At 31.8% G+C, this 27,053-nt stretch overlaps 2 protein-coding genes across 5 annotated transcripts; one reads left to right on the forward strand and one right to left on the reverse strand.

Annotated features, from left to right (window-relative positions):
* Positions 1-11,836: 11,836 nt before the first annotated feature.
* Positions 11,837-17,491, forward strand: LOC124543050 (chromatin complexes subunit BAP18-like). Of its 4 annotated transcripts, none has more exons than XM_047121067.1 (5): positions 11,837-12,023; positions 13,035-13,126; positions 13,687-13,788; positions 15,034-15,196; positions 17,300-17,485. In XM_047121067.1, exons 1-5 carry the CDS (start codon positions 12,003-12,005, stop codon positions 17,405-17,407), a joined length of 486 nt encoding a protein of 161 aa, XP_046977023.1. In that variant the 5' UTR covers positions 11,837-12,002; the 3' UTR covers positions 17,408-17,485. The 4 variants fall into 4 exon arrangements, with proteins under 4 accessions (XP_046977023.1, XP_046977025.1, XP_046977022.1 ...); XM_047121069.1 differs by having other exon boundaries at positions 11,839-12,023; positions 15,034-15,097; XM_047121066.1 differs by lacking the exon at positions 11,837-12,023 and adding an exon at positions 12,336-12,792.
* A 6,718-nt stretch (positions 17,492-24,209) lies between these two features.
* On the reverse strand, positions 24,210-25,746 carry LOC124542838 (LIM homeobox transcription factor 1-beta). The gene is made up of 3 exons (XM_047120721.1): positions 25,514-25,746; positions 24,730-25,352; positions 24,210-24,609 (listed from the first exon to the last, which is right to left on the reverse strand). Exons 1-3 carry the CDS (start codon positions 25,744-25,746, stop codon positions 24,362-24,364), a joined length of 1,104 nt encoding a protein of 367 aa, XP_046976677.1. The 3' UTR covers positions 24,210-24,361.
* Between the last annotated feature and the right edge of the window lie 1,307 nt (positions 25,747-27,053).

Below are 27,053 nucleotides of genomic sequence, written 5' to 3' on the forward strand. Positions count from 1 at the left end.
ATCATTCTAGGAATGAATCTGTGTTCTTTAGCGAGGATCTGTGGTTTATCAAATCGGATAAAATGGTTAGGTTTATCCAGAGCATGTTCACAGACTGCAGACTTTGAAGAACGCCTATTTTTGACATCTCCTATGTGTTCCTCGACCCTGGTACCGATACTTCTCTTTGTTTGGCCTATGTAAGATAAACCACACTCACATTCGAGTTTATATACTCCTGCAGTTTGTAAAGGAATATTACTCTTGATAGGTTTCAAGAACTGGCTCACTTTCTTATGAGGCTTGTAAACGGTTTTAATCGAAGCTCGCTTCAAGATGTTGCCAATCCTGTCTGTAACTCCCTTCACATATGGTAGAAATGCAGGTTGTCGCTCAACTGTGGGTGGCTTGATACGGCTTCTGCGATGCTGGCGAGGCACGGGCAGCTTGTTCTGGTGGAGTGCAAGCTTGACCTGACGTAGCTCGTCCTCTAGTTGTTCAGCATCGCAGAGATGGTGGGCTCTCTGAAACAAAGATTTTCCAACGGTAGCTAACTGGCTAGGGTGGTGGTGCGAGTCACCATTGAGGTATTTGTTGGTGTGTGTGGGTTTCCTATAAACTGTGTGACTTAATGTATTGTCAGGATTCTTGATAATAAGGATGTCAAGGAAAGCTAAAGAATTATTTGCCTCTAATTCCATAGTAAATTGAATATTTTTATTTATAGAATTAAGATGTACTAAAAATGCAGATGTCAGATCACTAGGTAATTAGTAATTTATATTGCATGAGCATTTGCTATGAAAAAGCTCTTTTCAAAATGGGTGCCGCGTTTGGTCACTGTTGATGAAAAACAATAATGTATTTATGATTCTGAGCAGTGTTTGGCCATGTTTAGGCGTAAAAAAGCGGAATTTTTGCGATTTTTGAGAATGGCTACAATACGGATTCATTACTTTTTTTAATTGCCAGGCCCGGGACTTTTCAGCCCATGTGATAACAGACGAATAAGTAACATAATGTCAGTATCCTCCAATGTCATGCTATGACAATAACGATGAATTAAATTTAATATCACCAATTAATATTCGTCACACGTGACTCAACCACAACTGAAGTAGTAACTGTAGTCTATACTGATCTAAATATAGCAAGACAAAAGGTTGGAATAAAACAGGAATGGTTATTTTGATGGATCAAAAAGGTTGAGCAATAGGCTCAAAAAACACCTTCATAGAAACCAAGCACTTTGATCACTACAGACCGGGAGATGATAATGAAAAAATATTTGGTCATTTGTACCAGTATGGCGATTCATCAGGGGTCTAATTACGTAAAGGCAAAAAGGAAAATGATGGTCATACCGCTCGCACCAGCGGCCCAATCGCGTGGGCTTTAATCAAACGCGCGGAAAAAATAACGAGTGTCGAACGATTTGTGTGTTGAAATGCTTGTATTTTCGGATAGTCGAAAAAAACGAAGTAGGCGGTAGCGTAATGCCATACTTCTCGGGTGTGGCTGACGCGAATACATCAATTTTAATAGAACAATTAAACCATTTGTACCAGGCAAATTTTTGGATAGCTAATTATCGTCGAGTATCACGAAAATCGCCTTGCCATACTCTTCCGACAGTTCCCAACGGCCGCCATACCACTGCATTTGAATTTTCGGAAAGTTTTAGGCAAAATGTGATTATTTTTCCCATACTTCTATTGGGGGGAAAAGGGCTGCCATACTTGAAATACTTATTTAGTTAACACCTTTTAAAAATACGACTGTAAAGCACGTAAAATCATTTTTTACATCATGGCATCACTATATTCTCGTCATATGGATGCAATTGTACGCAGGGCCGAATTAAGGGGAGGGCAACCGAGGCAACTACAACCTGGGGCCTCCACATTAGTGGGGGCCACAGTTTTCAGCAAGTTAACAAATATAAATATAATAATGTTATTATTTAATATTTTAAATGTTACCGATACAAGTAAATAAATCATAGCTTACTGATTGAAATAAAAAAGTAATTAATTCATGATAATATAATTATCAGGTTGTTCACGCTTCTGTTTGTCTAGGGCCCCCACTGCTTTGTGGCCAGGGGGCCTCCAGACCTTTAAATCCGGCTCTGATTGTACGTAAAAAAATTTAATACAGATTGTAAACATGGGGCGTATGACTATCGGACTTGAGCTAAAAGATGAAAAAGAAAAACAAATTTGGATGATTTGTACCAGTATGGCATTTGAATTTTTGGAAATTATACGATACAATGTGACCATTATTATATTTGCCATACTTGTAGTAGAGGGAAAAAGTGGCACCATACTTGAAAAACCTGATCTTTCGACATGTATTCAAGGTACAAGACATAAAATCATTCGTATGGCATCATCGTATTCGGTTCATTTGGATAAATTTTAACATAAAAAACATCCCATACTATAACTATATTACACAACATAATATCTGCTTATAAGACAAGATTGCCACCACCTAGGTGTTGCAGAATATATATTGAGAAGCAACAGTCAATATCTTGATTTCTTTAAATTTATTCCTTAACGATTCTTTAGCTCCTAGGTAATAGATTGCGCGAATAGCCCTCTTCTGTAACACAAATATAGTATGGATAGCGGCTGCGTTGCCCCACAGCACAATACCGTATGACATTATACTGTGAAAGTAACTGAAATATAGCGAGCAGTATCAACATCGGTACATAATCTAATGTTTTTGACCGCGAATGCCGCAGAACTCAGTCTACTCGCCAATCCGTTAATATGGGGGCCCCATTGCAACTTGGCATCAATAGTAAGGCCAAGAAACTCAGCAGAATCAATTGGATCCATCGATTCCCCGTTTATGAGTAGATCGGCTTTAACATTATGTACATTTGGTGTACTAAATTTCACAATTTGTGTTTTATTATTATTTTACTTAAGATTTTTTACGCTAAATCAATGTACTATATCAGCTATAGCATTGTTTACGTCGTCGTATTGTACCTGTTTTCTATTAATTTTAAAAACTAAGGAGGTATCATCAGCAAACAATACTCTATCATGTTTGTTCCCAACAAGAAAGGGCAAGTCATTTATATATGTGAGAAACAGAAAAGGTCCAAGAATTGATCCCTGAGGGAGACCATTACCATCTGAGACCCCAGGAGACCTTTTCCCTTTAACGTTAACCCTCTGAATTCTATTGTTAAGATAAGAAGTCAGAAGGTCGAGCGCACATTCTCTTATTCCATAGTGATAAAGTTTCCTGATCAGAGTCTCATGTTGAACACAATCAAAGGCTTTGGATAAGTCACAGAAAACCCCTAAGGCATCCCGTGACTCTTCCCAGGCTTCATAGATATTCTTAATAAGCTCGATACCAGCGTCTGTTGTCGAGCGACCCCTCGTGAATCCAAATTGTTTACTATGAAGCAGATTATGTTTGTTAAAGTTTTCTTATAATTGAATTATTTTCTCAAATATTTTGCTCAGGATAGGTAGAATTGAAATTGGCCTATAGTTATTTGGGTCTGAAGAACTACCAGATTTAAATATTGGAATAACTTTACTATGTTTCATCAGGTCAGGAAATATACCACGTTGGACACAACTATTGATATGATATGACGACCTCCATGGTCGAGTGGTGTGTACACCGGTTTTCATGGGTACGCCACTCTGAGGTCCCGGGTTCGATTCCCGGCCAAGTTGGCGTAGATTACCAATAGTTTTCGATGTTGTCTAGGATCTGGGTGTTTGTGGTACCGTCGTTACTACTGATTTCCATAACACAAGTGCTTCAGCTACTTACATTGGGATCAGAGTAATGTATGTGATGTTGTCTCATATTTATTTATTTATTTATATATATTAAATATTAAAGCAAGAAAAGGTGCAATCACATCAATAATCGAATTTATCACCTTTAGAGAAATACCCGTATTATGTCATTGGGGTTTACAAGGGTAAAATTAAAGCTAGATTTACAAGCTCTTACATTTTCTTTCATCAATGACTACAACATCTGGAGAAGAAATAAGTAACTTAGTTGTCAAAACTGGTATGTCAGCAAAAATTTTTTCAAAAACTGTAGCAACTTCCTTTTGACTATTTACTACTTTACTATTATAATTCAGGCTCAATTCGGAGTTGCCACAACTCTACCAGTTTCACAAATTAGAATTTTCTAAGTCATTTTTATCTTGTTATGTGCATTCTTAATTTTATTTTTCATAGTTAAAGATTTTGCCAAAAAGCACTCTAATAATTTATTTATTAACATAAGAATTAACAACATTAAATACTTAAATATATATATACAAATATAAATAATTTAGAATAGTTACTTACATAATTGGCAAAAGTGGCATTATGGTTGTACGTTATTTTTAAAGCTCGTTAAAGCTCATACATTCGTTGCCTACTTTTATGAATTCCAATAGTCGCCCAATCACTGAATTTTAAAAAGTTTTTTGTATTAACTGTTTTAGAAGTGAATATAGATTTAAAACTGTTTCTAATTAATTTAAATAGATTCTTATATAATACATTGGGATTATCACTAAAATATATGTGAGGGAAATTAGCCAGAATATTACTTCTAAACTTCTCAATACGACTTGCGGTCAAAGGAACAAACATTATCTTTTCAGAAGTACTTATTTTTTTAACATAAAAATTAAATAAGGCTTGTTGTCCACAATGATCTGAACTTAGGTTATTAATAATAATTTTGTTTTGTGGAATATAGGTAGCAAAGATGTTATCAATGCAAGTTGCTGTGGAATCTGTTATTCTAGTTGGTTCTAAGAAATTTACCAAATTATATGAACTTAACAAAGATCTGAATCTAATACTTGTGGTTGAATTATGCAATAAATTTATATTAAAATCTCCACAAACAATAATTTCTTTATAAGATCCAGATAATTTAGATAGAAAATTGTCCAATATATTTTCAAACAATTCATATAATCCACTAGGGGGCCTGTATACGCATACAACAATGACACGCTCAAGCTCTGCACAGGTTATTTCTATAGTTTGCTTAATAGAAAGGCTCACAATATCTTTACGTTCTTTAAATTTTATATTTTTATACAGGAGTATTAAAGAGCCACCACATATAGCTTTATTTCTACTGAAAATGAGAGAAATGGTTGAATTGTTCTATTAAAATTAATGTATTCGCGTCGGTATGGCGGGCTGTTAGCCATACCCGAGAAGTATGGCATTACGCTACCGCCTACTTCGTTTTTTTTCTACTGTCTGAAAATAAAAGCATTTTTGTGGAAGAAATCGTTCGACACACGTTATTTTTCCGTCGCGTTCGATTAAAGCCCACGCGGTTGGGCCTCCGGTGCGTGCGGTATGACCATCATTTTCCTTTTTGCCTTTACGTAATTAGACCCCTGAAGAACCGCCATACTGGTACAAATGACTAAATATTTTGTCATTATCATCTCCCGGTCTACTACAAGCAATTATATCCATTGGCTTTGGATTTTTTGGATTTGAAGTATTCATTAATGGAATAAAGTCTTCTGGATCTACTTTAAAAATGGGTGTTCCACAAAGTTCAATTTTGGGTCCCTTTCTATTTCTAGTAGATATAAATGATCTTCCTTTTAATGTTAAAGGCATTTGTGACTTAGTGTTGTTTGCTGACGATGCTTATTTACTGTTTTTTAAGGTTAACAGGAAAAAAACTGACTATGACGAAGTGAATGGTGCATTTACACAGATACACGATTAGTTTACAGTAAATAATTTAGTTTTGAATGCTCAAAAAATAAAATGTGCAGTTTTTACCCTACCCAATGTTAGAAAGCAAAATTATAATATATCTTTAAACGGTGACCGTCTTAATGTAGCTGATACTACGGTGTTTTTAGGAAAAGAATTGGATTCCAAACTTTAGTGGAGTCCTCATTTATCATCCCTAACTGGAAGACTCAGCTTCTCAGCATACGTGGTTAGAAAAGTTAGACAACTAACTGACATTGATACCGCTCGTTTAGTTTAATTTGGTTATTTTCACAGTATTATGTCATGGCAAATTAATTTGGGATAACGCTGCAGATATTGAATATGGCTTTATTTTACAAAAGAGAGCAATCCGGTCTATTTATAATCTTGGAGCTAGAGACTCTCTTCGGGATGTTTTTAACAAAGTAGAAATACTCACTGTTGCGTCACAGTATACATATTTACAACAATATTATGTATATTCACAGTAACATTATTCACTTTGACAAAATCTTTTTCAATAATAAATACTTCTTGGAGGAAGGTATCCGTTTCTATAATAAAATTCCGCAGACATTTTTAACTTGGCCGTTCCTTAAATTCAAATCGTTTTTAAAAAATACATTGGAAAAAAAGCATATTTTTCGATACAAAATTTTATATATGATGAAACAGCGTGGAGGTCTTGACTTCCAAACAGGATATATTACTTTAAATAATTGTATTTAACTAACATGACTTTGTATTTTTAAACGTTAAAAAAGAGTAACTACTGAATTTCTTGCCGGTTCTTCTCGGTAGAATCTACTTTCCGAACCGGTGGTAGCGTCACTTAATTGTTAAATGACGATTCAAAAGTGCTTGTAAAAGCCTACTTGAATAAAGTTTATTTTGATTTTGATTTTTAATAAACATTTCATTTTGAGCAAATTTTTCTATGGATCATTCCAGTACTGAGATGTTACAAGAACTATTGTTGAACTCAGATTCCAACTTGTAGGATTCCTTCAATACCTCAACTGTATTATATAGCTGTTGTCAATACTAAAAATAAATCTTTGTTGAACATCCAGTCGCGAGTATTATCAGAATTTAAATGGTCCTCGTTCGATGTCTGATACGACATCTGTTTTTCCAAGTCTCCTGTTTCCTTAACACTAGAAAAAACAATAAATAAATAATGATATATTGTTACTGACACAATCTAGTAACGCATACTCCATATCAGAACGATAAAGATTCTAATAGAATCTAAACACATTCTCTAAAACAGAGATGATATTTTCGTGCTCTAGAGAAGAGTCCAGTTAAAATTATAACGAATGTTCCAAGTATCATAGAGATTATTATAATTACATAATATATTTATTATACGGGATGGGCCAAAAATTTTTGCACTTTTGAAACATGAGTAACAATAAAAGTAGGTACACATGTTATTTTGTTGATGATATAATTAACGTAATAAACATTTATTGAAATTTATTTTTTAAAAGTTATACCGTAGAGATGTGCTCCTTCTTGTCGTTGGCAATCCTGGAATCGACTACGTAAATTTTGGAAAACTGGCTGACACGTGCTATGAGGATCAGAGGAGGAGAAAAGCGATCTGTTATCTCCTCGTGGATGTTTTCTTTTAATTGTGATATGGTCGTTGGTTTATTGTACACTCAATTCTTTAGATGGGTATATCTAGAAAAAATCGCAATCTTCTTGGAGGCCATGGGATATCATCTCTGCGAGACATCAATTTGTTAGGAAACATTTCGTTTACCACCGGTAAACTCAATCGTTTGGTTTCATCTCTGGTTTCATTCCTGTATAATTTAAAGCTAATATGGTGTAGTTTAGGTCCAAAAGCAAAATTTCGCCGCAGACTTGTTCTTGGTAGAGCTGCCACACCGCTTACGCGTAGATGATTCTGAATTGTCCCTTACAGAAATTTCAAACTCCCGAATATTCTCTTCACTTCTTCTTAAACGTGGCCGCCAAATTTGTTTGATATTCATTGTCAATTCCATTTGCTCGAACTTCTCGACTCAAGCTTTAATTAAATTCACACTTGGACACTCAATTACATGTTGTAATCCGTATTTAACTCTAAAGAGGCGTCGTACAGTAGTAGGAATCTTTGTTTTTTGTATAATTAATTTATTTTTGACCAAAAGCACAGTGCTGCCCCGTGAAGCGCTCGGTCGTAAAAAAAATTGCATGAAGCAACGCACAATTTACCGCCACCCGTGGTTCCATAACTGTCACTGTTTTTGAGAAATCAAGTGTTGCTATTTGCAAAAAATTTTGGCCCTATAGAAATAATTCAGTTACAGCATGGAATCAAGCTTAAATCAATCCTCCTTACTCCTCCTCCTTTTTACTGATATCTATCAGTAAAAAGGCTCTTCTTACGAAGAAAAGAGATATATCGTATACAAAAAATGATCAACATTTCCGTTATCGCCCGAATTACTTTTCTTTTTTCAAGTACAGGTGAATTGTAAAAACAAACGAAAGGTACCAAAACTATGACAGAAAAGAATATTGTATTTAAAATTTTTGAAGCTTCAAAGTATCTACAGAAAAGTCTTTGATTTCGTTTCAATACAATTCACAAATACTCTTCTATAATTACGATAAAATGGAACAAAATTAAAGATAATTTTAGTTATTTGTATTTGTCTAGTAAACATAAGCAAAATATTTTCTTTAAGTTTTCTTTAAATAAAATGCCCTTTCACAAGTTGCAGTTTGTATCACGTAAGAATCAAAACAAACCATATCCCAATGCGAATAATAGTTCATTAGGTTGAAAATGTGTTTGAATTACAAATGATATTGGTATTTCATTTGTATGGTCAATTCAGCCTTCGCACCCTTTGTTTATTTCTCAATAACGTGACCACTGATATGTTGAACTGAGTTACATTTAAAGAGATTTTTGTAAAATAACCTTTTGTTTATTTACTGATATTCGCCCACCACTTGATAAATTTCGTCCGAAATATACGTATCACAGTATGAGCGTACATATATTATATACGACACATACGTTTTTTATGAGCTTGAATGAGTGAAATATATTTTAATTATAAATAAGCTGACTTCCACAAAAGTTACCGAGTATCTATGAAAAAGATTAATATTGATATCTTGAGAGTAAAATTTCAAATATCTTGTAAAATATAACATATAAAACTATTTAGTGAAAAAAATCTGTTGACCTTCAACAATCCGCCAGCTCGGCGATACTCGAGTGGAGAAGCGTAACCTTCTTCACTCCATCACAAAACTTTTTCAACACTCTATTTAATAAGACAACTGAGTATATTTTTCTTAATACTTAAATATACTTACAAATACAGACCAGCATCTGTATGCTTGAAGCTGTCTTCAAAAATATGTATACCTCATATGGAATACAACATATCACCCTTTTGCACTTATCCCAATTTTATCTGGGGTTGGCCCAGCATGTCTCTTCTTCTCTGTCGCACGTCATATCACGAGTAACATTATTTCTCTTTCACACAATCCATCTATCGTTTCTTCGGTCGTTCCCAACTTCAATATCTGAAGACTAGATACAAAATATTTACATATAAGCAAATAAATAATAATAATAATAAATATGAGACAACATCACATACATTACTCTGATCCCAATGTAAGTAGCTGAAGCACTTGTGTTATGGAAATCAGAAGTAACGACGGTACCACAAACACCCAGACCCAAGACAACATAGAAAACTAATGGTAATCTACATCGACTCGGCCGGGAATCGAACCCGGGACCTCAGAGTGGCGTACCCATGAAAACCGGTGTACACACCACTCGACCATGGAGGTCGTCAATATTGAGAAGACGGCTTGACAGGACTGGGTGCAGAAGGAGAAGGAGGAGGCTTAAGTTCAACAGTTTACAATTACTCATCTAACTATTCTTCCTTATGTTACACTTGCATACACTTTTTAAGCAAATAAAATATATACAACGTACAAAGTAATTGCAAATATCCTTGATGTAACCTATAGACTAATGCCGTCCACCCCTCCACTAATAAACCCATTCATTGCTGCTCGAATCCACCTAACCACCTATACCCCATCCCCACGCTCCATTTACCGATCCATACATAAACATCATACTTCATATAAATGTGCCTTGAATATTATGCGTTCAAGGTTTCCCAATTAATAACTCAGCGTTTCTTATAAAAAAGAAAACAAGATATTGAATATACAAAGACATTATGATTATGTATGCTAGGAATCGATGAATGGAAATGGAATTAGAAGACAAATTTTAGTTGAAATGGTTACTTCTATGACATTGGCAAAAAATAATAATATGGTGGATTAAGTTCGTAATATTGCTCTATGCAGATGCTCTGAGCACCAAAATATTTCGATGAAATTACAAAGTAATTATGAAACATTAAATAGGGCATGTCTCAGAAACCAGCCTGTTCCTAGAGCACTTTTAGGTCAGTATTTTTAACATAAAATTATTTATCTTAAACATTTAAAGTTTCCACAATGAACTACTTATGTAATGGATCAAAAACCAAGGTTGAACAAGGTTAGAGGACGGTACTATAAGTTGAAAAAAGTACTATTCGGTACTTGAAGACAAAGATTAAACAGTTCGCTTTGGAAGTTCTGAAACAATAATCATGCTTCGAGTCGTTTTGCTACCAACATCATATTGGTATCTATATATTTCTGCAGTCGTTCGTCATAACCTAAAACTAAAATCGATTTAGGATTTGCATGAAGTTTGCACCAAACAGGCCTTAAGCCCGTGGAACTCTACAGCAATATTAAGTATAATGTATTCATACAGTTACACTAATGACTGTTTTTAGATTCAAACTCAAAGTCGGGTAGACAAAAAGTAATCGACCTATTGTGTTATGATTAGAGTGTAGGTGCACGCACACACTTAGGCCCTGTATCATAAGATAGCTAGTCTCCATAGAGAACTGAAACATGACTAAACCATAAAAAGTAACATAATGTAAAAAAATAATTACATATTACTAACGATCATATTACTAGCTATCAATTTTCGACAAAATAAGCATAGAGGCTTATTTTGTCCAAAATTGATAGCTTACCACGTCATACATTGCAAACATTAGTAGATCATCTTGTCATCGATATGATCATCAAGCATTCGAAATTGGCGCCATTATGGAAAATCAATAAATTAAACGGAAGTGACGCATTAGCAGTTTGACCAACACAAACTTTTTAAGAAAAAAAGTGAGAACTTCACACAAATAAAAAGACCGACCGATATTTTTTACGGCCGGAATGCATTTTTATTCTATTTATGATATAATTATTTGAACATCAAAATATAAAACATGAAATATGTCTCTTTTTTTTTATAATTTATATATTTTAAAATATTTCGTATTTTTATATTCGTAATTATTTTAAAACATAATTTTTTTATTTGAAGTATCTCTAAGTATTTATTATTATTTTATTATTAGTAAAAATCATTATCAGAATTTATGCAATGCCACATAAATCATATGATTAGTGGTAAAGGTACATTACCCATATTGCCATGGGTAAAAAATACAAAATTTTACTAAGAAAATATTAAAAAAACTCATGACAACTCGATTTTGTAAAGGCGTCTTTTGATGTTTTAGAAGAAACCTGTTTTAAAACTTTTTAAATGTTAGAGGTAAAAAACATAATCATCTAGCAAAATATTAAATATAATCATATGTATATTTCTGTTATGTTCATAATTATTACCAAACTTTGGAAAAGAAATTGTATTGTATGAGTTTTTATGTGAAATTAGCTTCTCATGTTAGTAACATCTAAATAATATCTAAACTATTTTCGTCGGAATTAGAAGTTTGAATAATTTTTGTTTTTACAAATGAACATTTTCATTTAGATACACATACAATATATAAGGTATTTTTTCTATTGAACTAAATAAATACTATATATTGAAATTACTATATTTTATTAATTTAGAAATATGATATACATAATAAAAAAAGAAAAGAAACAAGGATAATTAATAAAACATAAATACTTATTTTTTTAAAAAGAGTGACGTAGGCAACATTCATAAAGTTCGTGAGTTAATTTTATTGATTTACTTTTTCTCTTGGTTATAGTTACAGATTGTGTTAATCCTGAAAGTATTTAATTGATTTACTGTTCGTTTAATTTAAAACCAAAGACCTAATTTCTTTAAAATAATTTCTATACATACTATCATCCCGGCGCTCTTCAATGAACACTCCAGCAAACAAAGTAGGTTTATAAATACTAAATTACTAAATGTTTATATTTACAACTTGATTCATTAATATTTATTATGTTAATATTAGTTTTGGAATAAGTTACAATTATGACTTTTTAATCCCTTTTAAATTATTTTTAATTATTCCATACCTACCTACATATTATGAACAATGTAAACAATCGAATTACTCAGTTCTGAAATCGGTAAATACGTAAAAACAATGATCTACATTATATTTTATTAAACTATAAATCATCAGTTGTAACTAGATATTTAGTAGTTCTTTTTTATTTTTATTATTCCTGATACAATACTACTCGTATAAAACATCAGTAATGTTTACAAATATAATATCAACACTACTTTTAATTGCTTTTCCTGTATTGTAATTAACTAATGTTGGTAGTCCTGTTTTGTTATTCGTATTTCAATTTCATATAATAACATCATCTTAACTTTTTAACTTTCATAATATAATTTGACGAAAAAGCTTTTTCATTCATAAACTTCAGTTCGATTTACAAATTGTGATTAATTTTCAAACACGCATATAGATCAAACAGAGTTTTTTAACAGTTACTGTTTACTGATGCTATGATCCAAGTGGTCCATTCAACTCACCTTGGTTAGGTTATGTGTTTGTGCTGTTTTAGTTTTCGTTATATTTAATGGTTCTAAATTTATTTATTTAATTTTGTAATTGTAACTCCCTTTCGTTTTTATATTTGAGAAGGAATTATTCTAAACTATTTTAATATGAACAATTCGGCGGCAAAGGTAAGCAAAAATCTCAATATTACTCTAACTTATTTGATTTTAACATGATAACACAAGTAATAACACAATAATTTTACTATATACCTTAGTTTGTTTTGGAATTATGTATATCCATTGAAGAATTTTATTACTATAATTTATTAAAGAATATGCTTAATTAAGCTTTGTGTTCAGATCACTTTATCAAGGCTTGTGCTATCACATATTACAAATAAATAATCTTCAAAATCTATATTTTTTAGGTGGGAGAAATCTTTAGGGAGGCAGGTACTGCCTTCAATAAACTGTCTGAGATGACGATGCTCCTACATCCGATGGGAGACACACAACCAGGGTATGTGCATTTAATATTGAAGTTGACATTAATTTATACTTATATCTATAAAAATGACAAAAATAATTGCTTTCTGTTTCTGTCTGCATCTCCGCTAACTTTCCATTTCAAACCATTCAATGCATTTTGATATGCTTATCATTATAATGAAATACACGGTTTGTAAACACTATCTATCTACAATATTATGTACACAATAGTTGAATTGTAATATTCTGTCTAAAAACTAATTATTGAACAGTAACAGCAATAACAATGATACAACACTGTAAAATTTACAAAAACATGTGTTTGTCTTCTAAGGTAAACTTATAATTAACATTTTTATCCATTTCAAATTAATAAAGGACTAAAGATATAAATAAATAAACATCTATAAATATATCTAATTACTATTGCACTCCAAGCACACTTCTTATTTTCTTTGTTAATATATTGTTTACTTCCGACATTTAAAGTTACAGCCCTGAATTGGTCACTATGATAATCATTAATAATTACTTGACCTGATAATATAGGGCCATAATGTATTGTCAAATAATTTCTTTCAATGTTTTTAGAGGTAAATGGACAGATGAGGAAATTGAAATGCTTCGTAACTGTGTACATCGCTTTGCAGTTGATCTGAATAAACTCAGTCAGCACATAAAAGCCAGGACAGTGTAAGTATTGGTATAAGTATAAATTAATTGAAAAATGCAGCTTAGAATATATATATATATATATATATATATATATATATATATATATATATATATATATACAATTTAATTCCTGTGACAAATTTATTTATATTCGATACATTTACTAATACTATAAAGTTGAAAATGAAATGGTGGCATTTTACGGGAGCAATTTGTGACCCCCAAATTCCCCTTAAACTTAAGGGGAAGATTTATAAGACTATGGTCAGACCTGCTGTCCCATATGGATCAGAGTGTTGGGCCACAAAAGGATAACTGAAAGGCAACTGCATGCAGTGGAGATGAAAATATTGAGAGGTATGTGTGGTGAGAGTGAAAGAATGAGTACATAAGAGGAAGTTTGAAAGTGGCACCGATAGCAGAGAAGTTATGTATAAGCGCCTATCATGGTATGGATGTTTTGCGAGGGAATGAAGAACATATTGGGAGGAAGGTCTTAAGCATAAATGTGAATGGATCTAGAGGGATGATAGAAAGGGATGACCAATGAAACAATGTATGCATTGTGTGAAAGGTGATACGGCTGAAAAGATGTTACTTGTGAGATTACTTCAGATGGGGATGTTTGGAAGCCGTGCGCATGCGCCGACCCTCAGTAATTTAATTTGTAAACAAATGGTAAACAATCTGTAAACTAATTGGGATCAGGGCAAGCAAGCAGGCGAGCTGTAATTACGTTGACTTATTGAAGAGTCATCCACTCTTCAATAAGTCATCGTAATTGCAGCCATCAAAGGAGTAATATTTTAAATCTTCTTCACAATGTGTTGACAGTGTACAATGTATCAGACTGGATCTATATCCCTTACAATTTTTTTAATAATTTATCGTTGTGTCTGTTGTTGTATTTTCTGAATTTATTTTTGAAGTCACTTCTTGTCATTTCCTTTTTTATTATGTGTCCAATGTGAATTAACTTGGGTTTCTTTCTTCCTTTCTTGTAACAGAAACATGTTTGTACTTTACATTATATATACTTATTTTTGTACAAAAAAAAACAATTATAAATATTACTGGGTATATACACAAACGTATTGTAAGAGTTTATAAGTATAAATTTATACTATTTCTCCAATCTTAAAATTTTAAAAGTTAAATTATTAATTTGTGTTTTTTCTATGTATCTTCTAGCATCATAAATATTATCATAAAGAAATTTTGATAAAAATACAGATGTCTCAACAATAAATTACCTGTTTTCAGTTCCCAAATTCGAACAACGCTAAAGAAAAAGGCTTTTGAGGATGCAGGTATACCAGTAAGGCAGGTAAGCAGTACGGTGACCAGCACGACCCAGCAGACACCTCAGGTAGTCCCACCACTGAGCATCATCAGCCAACCGAGCGTGTTAGGAAAAAACGCCGAGGTTCAAATCTTCACTAACTAATGCAAACCAATCACAGATTTTCTATAGTTGTTGTGCTGTCTTTTTTTTTATTTCAGTTAGTGAAGTTTGAATTTTTATTTTTTTTTTTACATATCTGGCTTTGCCTCGCACTCGGCTATATGCATGGTTCATTTTAACATATCTTTATAAGTTATTGTTATGATACTGTAAAATCGAATGTGTACATATATAGGGCTCATTTTTACATATTATTTATACCACAATTTAAAATTCTAGCAGTGGAAAACATAATAATACTAGTTTACAAAAAAGCAGTGAGGCAGGGTTTTAAACTGGTATTTTTGTTTACTTAATAAGATATTACAAATACGACATTCATGAAGGAAAATTATATCATTGTTCTAATTTAAGATAACAATACAAGGTCCCAAAAATACATCAGCTTTATCTTAACTTTTTATTGAACTTAAGATGGTTAGCAAAAAATCTTCATAATATTATATTAAAATACTACAAAATCAACAACTTAAAGGAGATATAAGAAATTACACAAATAGTAGCTGTGCCCGTCACAATATTAGACTAATTCCAAAAGGATGTGCTCTAATGAGTTTTATTGTTTCATCCACAAATACTAAATGTGTAAAGTTAAGTAGGATAGTGTTTGTGGCTTGCCTTTTAAACCATAGAGTTTTGCTGTGAAAACACCAAATGATCATTTTTATTCTACAACAGATGGCTTTATAGCATTACAACAGTGTAGGATTAATAGGTATTTTATATATTAAAAAAAATAAAGAGTATTAGTGTGTATTTATTATATATATATATATATATATATTTATATATTGCTGATTTACACACTTGAAAAAGTTATATTACTTTAATTTTAAATTAGTCTACGCAAACAGAATTCCTGCTTAAATATTTCTGTATTTTTTTTTAATATATTTTTTTAGTTGTGTATGGTACCTAGGCATAACGTTAATGTATCACTAGTGGTTTAATTAAATTTAAAAAAATAATGCTGGTTATTATGCATAATTTTTTTCCAGTGCCATTTAATTTTACATTTTAATAATTTAGATAAATATCAATAAAATTTTGATACAGCTGTAGAATAGCGAAGCTTGTTTCCATTATGAGTCAAAGACCGCATGTTAATATTTTATTTCACAGAGCACAAACATACCTATTTTTAATAAAAATATTTAGTAAGCTAAATATATATTAAATAAATTTATTTAATGCAGTATTGGCTAGTTTTTCGCAAAAAGAATGAATTTGGCTATTGTTCATATAGGATTTTAGTCCAGCTGGCATGAAGCTTGAAATATCAGTCATATTGTAGTGGAAAAGAACATGCTAATGATGGTACTTAAATAATATCTAAATGAAGAAAATATAGAAACATTAATACTGTAAAAAACATTTAAACCTATTTTTTAATTGTTTATCAATAGCATGCTTAAAACCCTACAAGTTTGAGTACATTACATATATATATAATTATTTTAAGTAGAATGATATGTTAACTATATAGCCTAGGCATGAGGAGTAAAATAAATCAACCTTATATCATAGCATGCGATTTCCGAATCGCTTCCCAATATTATGCACTAAACACAGCCCATAATTAATGTCCACCTTAAATTTACTCCCGTTGTATAACGACTTTGCTGTCATTCAAGGCAACACTTTGTTGACAAATCCTATAATTTTTACTCCTCCCATTGGGATCGGCCTATATTTCTGATGTTTTGTGTATGTCGCAGTTAAGTAGCTAAATTAAGTCATTTAATTATAAGTCTAGCTTTTTACTAAGCGAGGCTATTCAATGAACTGCCGAATGACATTCAGCAAATACATCTTACGTTTATATCATTCGCTTTAGACTCCTGAAATACACTGTAATTAAATATATATATTTATTACCAAATTAAAATTCCTCCAACCTAACCTTACCAAAAATGTAAATATTTATTTTTATTTCCTTTAGTTCTTAAAGAAATGTGTTAAAATTTATGTAGATAATGTTTTGTATATACAAAGAATGATAGTAGATATTAAAATTAAATTTTGAATCTCACTGTATCTAATAAAAAATAATTACTCTTACAGGTTACATTGAACATGTTGAACGCTTCAGAGAATGAAGTGGACGTTGAAGGTCTGACTGGGGATGTGAAATTGGAGTTTGAGGCGAGTAACGAGGAAGTGGCTGCCTGAAACTTGTTTAACCTTTCGTACTAAATGGGCAACATTCCTATTGTACACTGAAGCGTACTTTACAACACAAATGTTACAACATACTTAAATAACTAATAAACTACAACATACATAAATTTCTTAAGCGGCTTGCAAGTAATAATATGTTATACATTAAGATAAGTATATACATATTATTGAATCAGCATTAATTATTTTTATTAAAATATTGTACAATGAAGTATAGGACAACATATTTTGATGGTATAAAATTCTTTGAAACAAAAGTCACTTGCAAACGCTTATATCAAATCGTTTAGGTAAATATGCAGTTTTACGCCTCAGTGATTAATAGGCTTTAAGCTTATTTCAAATGGCTTGTGGACCTTATAAGAAATGTATATCCGGTTAACATTTTTTTTCGTTTACTATATTTATACTTATCAAATACATTGGTCTTAATAAAATTGTTGGTTTTACCTTCAGTTAAATGGTTAGAATTTTAAGTTGAAAAGATAATGCTTCAAATTCCTATCTGCAAAGTATAATAATAACTAAAATACTGGCCATTAAAATGCAAAAAAAAAAATTCATTAAGGAGGTTGGAAGTATTCTGATAAAATTATGTATATATTATGTTCACATTAACTTACAACAATAATGATATCTTATAGCAAACATACATAATATGTAATTAAAATCAATGCGACATATATAACCAATCTCACTAATTCATACACAATTTTATACAAAATAACATTATTTCTAAATGTATTTACATATCTTATACTAAAAGCAATAAATTCTTACTGTCATAATAATCTATAATACTATAAATTTTGAGGAATGTTAAAGCCTAGCCCTGTTAAGAATTTTATCCGCAAGCCATAGCCCGATAGTACGAATAATAAGTACAGATAGAAAAAAAAATAGGTAGGTACCTACAATATATTAAGTTTAATTTTATTTTCAAGTTTTGGTGTCTATATGTATATGATATATATTTCTTTTGTAAATCTTTAAATATGTAGTGTAAATATTATGTATAATTATATTTGTAGAAGGCTAGATTATAGAGTAAATATAAAAAAAAAATGTTCTTTATATATTTATATAAAACACACTAAAAATGAAACTTCAGATGTCAAACTTTGTCCATTTGTAAGCTCAATCTGTGTGCGGTGACAATTTACTTTTAGTTGTCAAGGCGGAATGTTTTTAACGCAGGATATGATCTGCATTTCAATCATTAATATATTTTTTCATGTCAGTATGTCTATATATATATTCAACAACAATACCTATAGATACATTCACTCATGAAGGTGGTCACTCGGCTAAATTATCGACATGTACTAATATAATCTAATTTTATATACACTAAAACGCCTCTGTGACTGCATAGATCTATATACACTGTTATGATATTGGAAATTAATTTGATTGACTTTTTGTCTCATAAATCATACCTCTTTTTCTGTTATGGTGTTAAAACATCTATTAAGAAATATTTTTGCAATCTTTGTTTTATTTTTGTTTCATCTATAAACCATTAATGCAACTGAAATCACAAACACCAACTTTGCTTTATAAACTTTTCACAAAGCAATATTTTTATAACTAGAATTAAGCTCACAAAATTAATTGGTCATAATGTATAAAGATAATATCTTAAATAATACTTATAGTAAAAGTACTGCTTTAAAATTACATGAATACAGGTGAAGATTACCCTTTTTTATACATAAAACCAATCCTATCTAATTAGCGAGACGAAAATAATCTCTATTAATATTCAATAAAGTAGTTTTAAATTAATGACGTTTATTGCCTATATATTTGGGTACAGTAAGTTCTCAAATCTGTCATTACAGCCATTTCTTAGTTAAACAGCAGTCATAACGAGATATTATTCACTATTTATATCAACGTTGGCAAGGTCTTTGCGGACATCAAGTATTGCAGAATCCCATACGATGAATGATTATATTACTTCATCGGTTAATATTTTAATATCTTCAGTGTGATATTTTAATGGACACTATTAATAAACAAAGCAGTATGATCTGCAGATTAAAACTATCAGTAATCTCCACTCATGCCTTACACTATTTAAGAATCATTAATTTATTAAATATGTTTTGTTAAAGTGTTCTTTTTTGGTATCTACATGTACCTCTGTCACAACTGCTTGCAATTTGGAATGTCTTCGGTATTCAAATCCAACAATTACAGAACATTGTAATAATCAATATCAGACGAATAATTAAGGTAATATGAGAAAATTCTTTTATTAAAAACATTACCAGCAAAACAATATTACTCAAATTACCATTGATGTAGACGCAGCTTAATAATTGCATTAATGAAGTTGCATCACTTAGAATTATATAATTTAGTATAAAAATTGTACGACTACCTTTGCATAATCTATTTTTAATTTGCTATATTTTCTACATGGCCAGGAAAATTAAGTTTGCTATTAAAATTTAATGTTTTTTGTATGTGAATTATTGTATTCAAATAACCATGTATTTGTAAAAAAAAACTTCTTACACCATATTCAAGTGCCGCTACTATGACGACCGTTCAATGTGTGATCTATTAGGTAGTAATTTCGAAGTACCTTATATACTAAGTATATGTAAGTCAATGGTAATCAATAAATCACCTGTTCAGTAGTATTATTAATTAGTGTACCTAGTGTTTTATGTGTGTTTTTTACCTTGGCACATATTTTAATGTATCTCTAGTGTCTCCTTTGCGTAGTTTATGTGTAGATATAAAAAAAACTAAGATTCTAAATATAAATATTTTCATTCACAATTTACAAATTTTAACTTATTTAAATTTACATACACGTTTTTGCTTATACTAAGGATTAAAATTGTACATAAACGTAGTGATAATTAAATACCTATTGTATTATAAAACTCAATACAGTAGGAATAATAGAATATAACAAAGTCTGATCACATAATATTAATATCAAACAATGTAAACACACATTTTTTTCTACTTTAAAGGTGTTCGTTTCTTAGTAAATTATTTTAAGCAAATTTAATTGTTTTTTTTTTCACTATCTAATAAATGAATACTATAAAGGTATATTTTAAGAAAATCCTCCTTTGAAGGCGCACTTTCTTCATAAATTATCGCGTTCATTGACACATACATATACATATATATTTGCCATCTTTATTCCTACACAAACTACCTCACTCAACTAAGAGACAGTGATTTCGTTATATTTTAAGTACAAATAAATCTAATTAAAGAAATGTACATCATTGACACTGTATTATTAAAATTATAAACAGTTACACCTGTTTCATTTCTCGATTAAACTAAGGTATAGTGACAGTATTGGTCGTCGCCACGATACTTTTTTCCGTATGCCTTTATGCCTTACCTACTAATTTATTTTTACCTATTACTATTTTTGCTATAATTAAATTATGATACATTTTTGCTATTATTAATATGCACATTTATTTACAGAGTCATCTATCTTTTTGTATACGAGTTGTTGACATATAAATGCTGGTAGTTCTTTTATTGAAAACTAGATGGCGCAGTGTGATTTACTATTAAGTAAATTATTTAGTTCCGTTCGTAGTATCGCCAAATAAAAATAAAAAACAATCAATCATTAATTTGCGATTTTATTTACTTCTGTGTTATATATTATTGCAAATAAGAAAGTTCATCATATCATTTTTCCAGAACATAAACATAAAGATTAATGATTTTTTATTCACTTAATTCGGATGTAATCGGTTTCACCAATTTTGCCGATGTTACACCGAAGTTGTGTCGTACTATATTCATAAAATTACTCCTTTTGTATGTGAGTATTTTATAATAAATAAATATTAGTATGGAATAATATTATAAATGCGTAAGTAAGTCTGTCTTTGTGACTGTTACTCTGTCTTGATTATATAGGTAATTATTTCAAATTCAGGCAATAGCCATGTACCTTTCATGGTAGGTATATACCATCGGACAACACCGAAACGTTAGTCTTTTCCTTATAAAGAGAAAATTAAACAATGATCTCAATGCATCTCTTTCGAAAAAAAGAACTTCCATCCAATTTTTTTATCGACATTTCCATCGCCATCTTTTTAAGGGGTGAGGTCTCGTAAGCGATTTAACTAACGACCTTTATTAATGGATCCAAGTCTAAACACCGTATACAAACATTGAAAAAAGGCGAACTTCGATACAAACTCTTATCCCAATTTCATCATTTCAGACAATACATTTTCAAAAACTCCTTAATAGATATTTTACGGCTAAACCAAATTCTCGATTTCCATAATTCTATCTTTCATAATTGTCGAACTTTTACAAAATCTTTCACGCTAAGTTACTCTCTATTAAGTGATAAAATTTCCAAAAAATTGTTATCATCTGCTTTTATACAATTAACACAAGCTTATATAAATTTGAATGTGAAGATGAACTTGAAATAGTCAACTCTTAAAACTCACCTTCATTCCATAGGGAATTCTTCTAAAATTTGATTCTGCTTGACCCGCCGGCTCAGGCTGTGCTCTATGTGTTATTCAGTCATTTTAAAATTTAGCACTCAGTGGGCTCTTTGGGCAAGTGCTCAGGGACCCGCGATCGAAACAGTGGAGTCAAGATGAAATAAAAATATCTGAATATTTTAAAATTAAAGATTCTGACTTTTTACCTGGTAATAAATCAATAATTGAATAACTGTGAAAGTTTCTCTGTCTATGCTAAAAAAACTGTTCTGTCAAAGTCATTCGGGCATTATCCTAATAAGCTCTTGAGCGTGACAGGGCCGTTTAGGCCTTGGCCTGGCCCTGTCACTGTCAGCACCTAAGCGTTGCGAAATGAAAAAAAAAAAACAGTTGATACTTTAATTAAATAATTAAACACAAATTTCTGAGTCATTATTTATTTTACACCGATATATAAAACAACGGCGTGTTTTGAATAAAACACAATACTTTGGCAATTACTTAAATCTAAAATCACACGCCGTTTGACTAGAGACGTTGGTAGGAAAACATTCCAAATATTAAAGTAATGAGTGATAAAGAAATTTAATGACTATTTTAATAAAATCAATATTCGATATAATAACGTCAAATACCTACACTACAAAACTTGTACAAGTGCCTACTAGCAACTAAGACACGTGGCATTAGTCTAAATAGATTAAAATATTTACAATCTTACTAATTCATGTTATGTAGTGGTCGAATAGTTAAACAAAGATTTATCTCTTTCTGTCCTAAGTAATTTAACATTCGAATGAAGGTAACAAAGCACTGTTCAACAATTCAACCATTAGACAACGCTTTTTTAGAAAGATGATTAAACTAAATGAATACGGTGCGGTAACATAAGGCTTATACGTGATGATTGTAACATGTTGTTGTTTCTTTGTCGTTGAAAGAAGTACAGGTGATTGAAAAAGACTGAAATCAATTTAATAATACGATTCGATTAAACCTTACCTCATGCTGTTATTTTTGGTATTGTGTATACACATTATAGTTATGATGCATAACTATAATGTGTATACACAATACCTCTTTAATTTCGAGAACCTTTTTTATACATATTAAATATTCATATAAATAAATCGAGAAAATACAATTTTAAATGTGCTTATCACTTCGAAATCAGCGTAACATAAATATAAGACAGTTATTTTCAAAAACTACTGTATTCAACTTACGATTACGGCTTTGTGACGAACTAAAACAAACATCACTTTATTTCAAACGAATGAAACTGACTAATATTACTATAACTTTGGTAATCTAGCTTCACATAAGTAGAGTAGGTACTTAGACTTAATACGCGATTAGTGACAATTAATTTTTATTACAATAATAAATCCCTATATACAAAAAGTTATGAATATCTAACGATATTTAAACAAAGCATTATATTTCTTTTATGTTCCCCAGTTTTATTTCGATCGTTTAATAATAATAAGTACAAATGAACGAATCACGATAATTGCAGGGCTATTTATAGTGATCATACTAGTTTGACCTGGATTTTTTTCTCGTCGGCCACTCTGTAGACGTACTCACAATCTGTGCAGAACTTGTAATAGTGCACAAGATTTACACAGATTCACTTATCTTGATTTAGTTCATTAAAACGGAGATACAACAACTCCACATCACCAGCAATAATTTACTTCCCTGTCAACCTCGGATGGCTTTACATGCTTTTAGAGACACGAAATTCAAAACCCGATATCTTTTTAATAGCCCGATCTGGGGTTTATGGCCAGAAACTCGGCGTCAACGAACTGTCCACTAGGCAATCGAGGCTGTCGAAACTATAAACCTTGTTGAAGTCATACACATTACATAAACATACATTCACATAAATATATTTACACTATACTGCAATTAACAATCCTTTAAAAAGAGGACGATAAATTTTATTATACATCATTTCTTAAACATTTTAAAATGTTAGGTACGTATTAAATACTTATGTACAGTTTACATTTCACTGACCAGAGAAAAAGTTGTCGCTGTGTACAATATTTACAACATTCCATAAAAGGTAGTAATGCAATAATGTTACTAAATAAATACTATTTACTACTAAATCTTACACTTAATATAACACATATAAATACAAGTTTCTTCATGTAAATATCGCTTACTACAGTTCAAATCAATATAATACATTTGCAATCATATCATATCTACTTTGAATGCTATAAATTTTCACAAATTTTATACACTATTATTATTTTAATTAAACATCTATGTTTACCGTAACACTCACAACATAAATACCACTTTATAATGTTGAATAAAATCCGTAACGTAATATAGAATTGCTCGAATTTGTCACTGTTTCCGTATGATTCGTGTTGGTAGATGTATATCTAGAAAAGTCTTTAGGATAGATGCGCTGTCGATTACCTTTGGGCGTGACTGCGCGATTGGCATTGAATCAGTGATCCGTACTAAAATAAGAGTTCTGCATAAGATAGAGCTTATCAATTGGATTAACCACAGCACCGGTACCTAAGTTGAGGGGCTCGTGAGATGAATGATTTCCGTGTTGATGGGGATGGTGTGGAACCTCCAAATTCTGAAGGCTCATGGTGTCGGAAGCACCTTCGTCGAGCTGATCAAAGTTACTGCCATCAAGTGATATGTCCGAACTGCAGAAACTGTCTCCAGAATGAGCTGGATAATCTGAAATAAAAATAAGATTAAAAAATCTTTCTTCGACGGAACTAAAAAACCAGAAAATGATTTCTTAAAATAAAATGTTACATGTAGTTGAGTATACTATTTCTTTAATCAACAACGTACCATCAGGGGAATACGGGAGGTTTGGGTTTAGGGGCTGACTTGACGCCGAGTACGACGTATCCAAGCCCAGGTAATTTCCATGCTCATGTTCGCTTGAAGGCGACTCCTGCTTAATGCTCTTCTCGTCCTTGTCCTTTTCCTTATCCGCATTCTTATCACCCTCCTGCTTTGCTTTACGTTGAATCTTTTTCATTTTAGCTCTTTGATTTTGAAACCAAACTTGAACTACTCGGACGCTTAAGCCGGTATCTTTGGCAAGAGCTTCTCGTACCTTACGACATGGTTTGGGGCTCACTTCAAAAGAAGCTTTAAATTGTCTGCGTTGTGCAGACGTGAGAATCGTTCGAGGACGCTTTGGTCCACGCCTTCCATCGCGCGGTCTTTCTGAATCATCAATTATCATATCGTCTTCCGTATGTTGCATCAAGTACATCTCCTTTTCAAAATCTTGCCTACAGAATATTTGGCCTGCTCTGATGACGTACTGTTCGCCTTTCTGAAGGGGCTGGCAACACATGACGCAAACGAAGCATTGGATATGAAAGACATACTGCTGTGCCCGCATAACCATCTCCTGGGGTAGCAGTCTGTCGCCACACCTCGTACATTTAACACCGAACAGTCTGGGACAAAAAGATATAATGACACACAAATTGGGCAAACAAACGCACAGCATTTCGCTTAGCTTAATAATCGCGAGCGCACGCTAGCGTAATTCGCAATGAATATACATACAAATATATCTATTTAAATTAATATTAAATAAAGGGGTAAAAAAAATTACCTATCATAGTCCGGTTTACAGTACAGTTTGGCGTTTCTTGTGTAGCATGTATGGGCTAGTGGACACCCGCAGACGCAGCAGCTGAGGCAGTGTTCGTGCCAGGATAGATCGCCAACTCTCATCAAGTAGCGGTCCTGGATCTTCTGGCCGCATCCTTCGCATATCTCGACGATCTTCTCCCGCTTGATGCTCGCGCTCAATTCTGCATGTGAAAAGTCTAAAATTAGTAGCATGTGGTAGATCTTCCTTGGCAGATTTAAGAAAAATTATGTCCTCTAAATTCTACACACAAAGTTGTTTTTGCGTTAAACACATGAAATTAAGAGAACACAAAATATATATTCGCATTTGCTTACATTAGACAAGCGTTCGTGGTAATTAATATGCTCATAAGTAACTAACTAGTTACTAGTTAAAAGCGCTCTACGTTGTTCGCTTTTAACACCGAGCTTTTCGTTAAACTCTAGATTTATTTAAAGCGCCAGGTTTTAAATTTATTTTACAATCATTACAAATTAATAAGAAAATTATAAATTTAAGCGTTAAGTGAACGTTTGTATCAGGAAATAGTTAAATACGATTTAACGATGATAGACTGACGATAAAGCGACTCTGATGAAATAACGGCCCCTTCGTAGATGTACCTACGTTATAAACGAAATATATATAGGTAGGGTAAGTCGAAATGGCTTTGTGAAAGTATCAGCCGTCTCAACATGCTCCTTAGACATGGGGAGGGGATACGCCCCAGTAGGAGGAGCGTCCCGGGTCACCCGGGTCACGGGATCAACCCGAGAACAAAATGTCTGCGTAAAACTGCCATCCTAACCGTTAATCGATGTGTGCGGCTCACTTTCAGCGAATGCCTTCGCTTTTTATTTAGGCCTCAATTTTGACTGTAAAATTTCACGATTCGAGCTTCAATTCGTGAAATAGGCAATTATTTACAAGAGATTTGTTCAATTTTAAAACACAATCCGTGTTTTTTCGAAAAATATCAACTGCAAAGTTTTATATCATCAAGTATTTATTATTATTTTAAGATTAAACCTTTTTTTTTGAAAGTCAATGTTAATAAAGTGAGTATTAAGTACATACTTTAGCTTTAAATAAATTCTCTTTGTAACAAGCTTATATTAGTCAGATCTTTAACTTTGCAACTTGGTAAATGTGTAACTTTGTAATCTTGCAACTCGATTTCAAGACCACTTGCCGGCTCTGTATTTACTTCAAATTCTGTAGACTTACTAGAAGTCTGATGACAGTGCAATGTTATTATAATAAACTTTGAACAAATACAGCTGGCTATTCTCAATGCGAACAAACCATTATTACTATTTTTAAAATTATCTATTGACATGTGAATTGCTGATTCTAGAATCATCGCTACTACAGTATTGATTATTTTTATTATTTAATAATAAATATGAATATAATTTTAGTCATCAATATTGATGCATAGGTTAAGTTTCTCCAGAGATTAAAGTCTTATAATCTCTCGTAACGCAACACAATTACCTACCATTATTAGAAAATGCCC

The sequence above is a fragment of the Vanessa cardui genome, chromosome Z, assembly GCF_905220365.1.
Source record: "Vanessa cardui chromosome Z, ilVanCard2.1, whole genome shotgun sequence".
Lineage (NCBI taxonomy): Eukaryota > Metazoa > Arthropoda > Insecta > Lepidoptera > Nymphalidae > Vanessa > Vanessa cardui.

Excerpts from the sequence above, each read along its gene's own strand:
- LOC124542838 (XM_047120721.1), bottom strand. The coding sequence starts at position 25,746 with ATGCTACTAATTTTAGACTTTTCACATGCAGAATTGAGCGCGAGCATC. Across the intron at positions 25,353-25,513 it reads TGTAAACCGGACTATGATAG|ACTGTTCGGTGTTAAATGTA; the intron begins GTAATTTTTTTT and ends TTTTTGTCCCAG. Across the intron at positions 24,610-24,729 it reads CCTCCCGTATTCCCCTGATG|ATTATCCAGCTCATTCTGGA; the intron begins GTACGTTGTTGA and ends TTTTTATTTCAG.
- LOC124543050 (XM_047121067.1), top strand. The coding sequence starts at position 12,003 with ATGAACACTCCAGCAAACAAA. Across the intron at positions 12,024-13,034 it reads TGAACACTCCAGCAAACAAA|GTGGGAGAAATCTTTAGGGA; the intron begins GTAGGTTTATAA and ends TATATTTTTTAG. Across the intron at positions 15,197-17,299 it reads TGTTAGGAAAAAACGCCGAG|GTTACATTGAACATGTTGAA; the intron begins GTTCAAATCTTC and ends TTACTCTTACAG.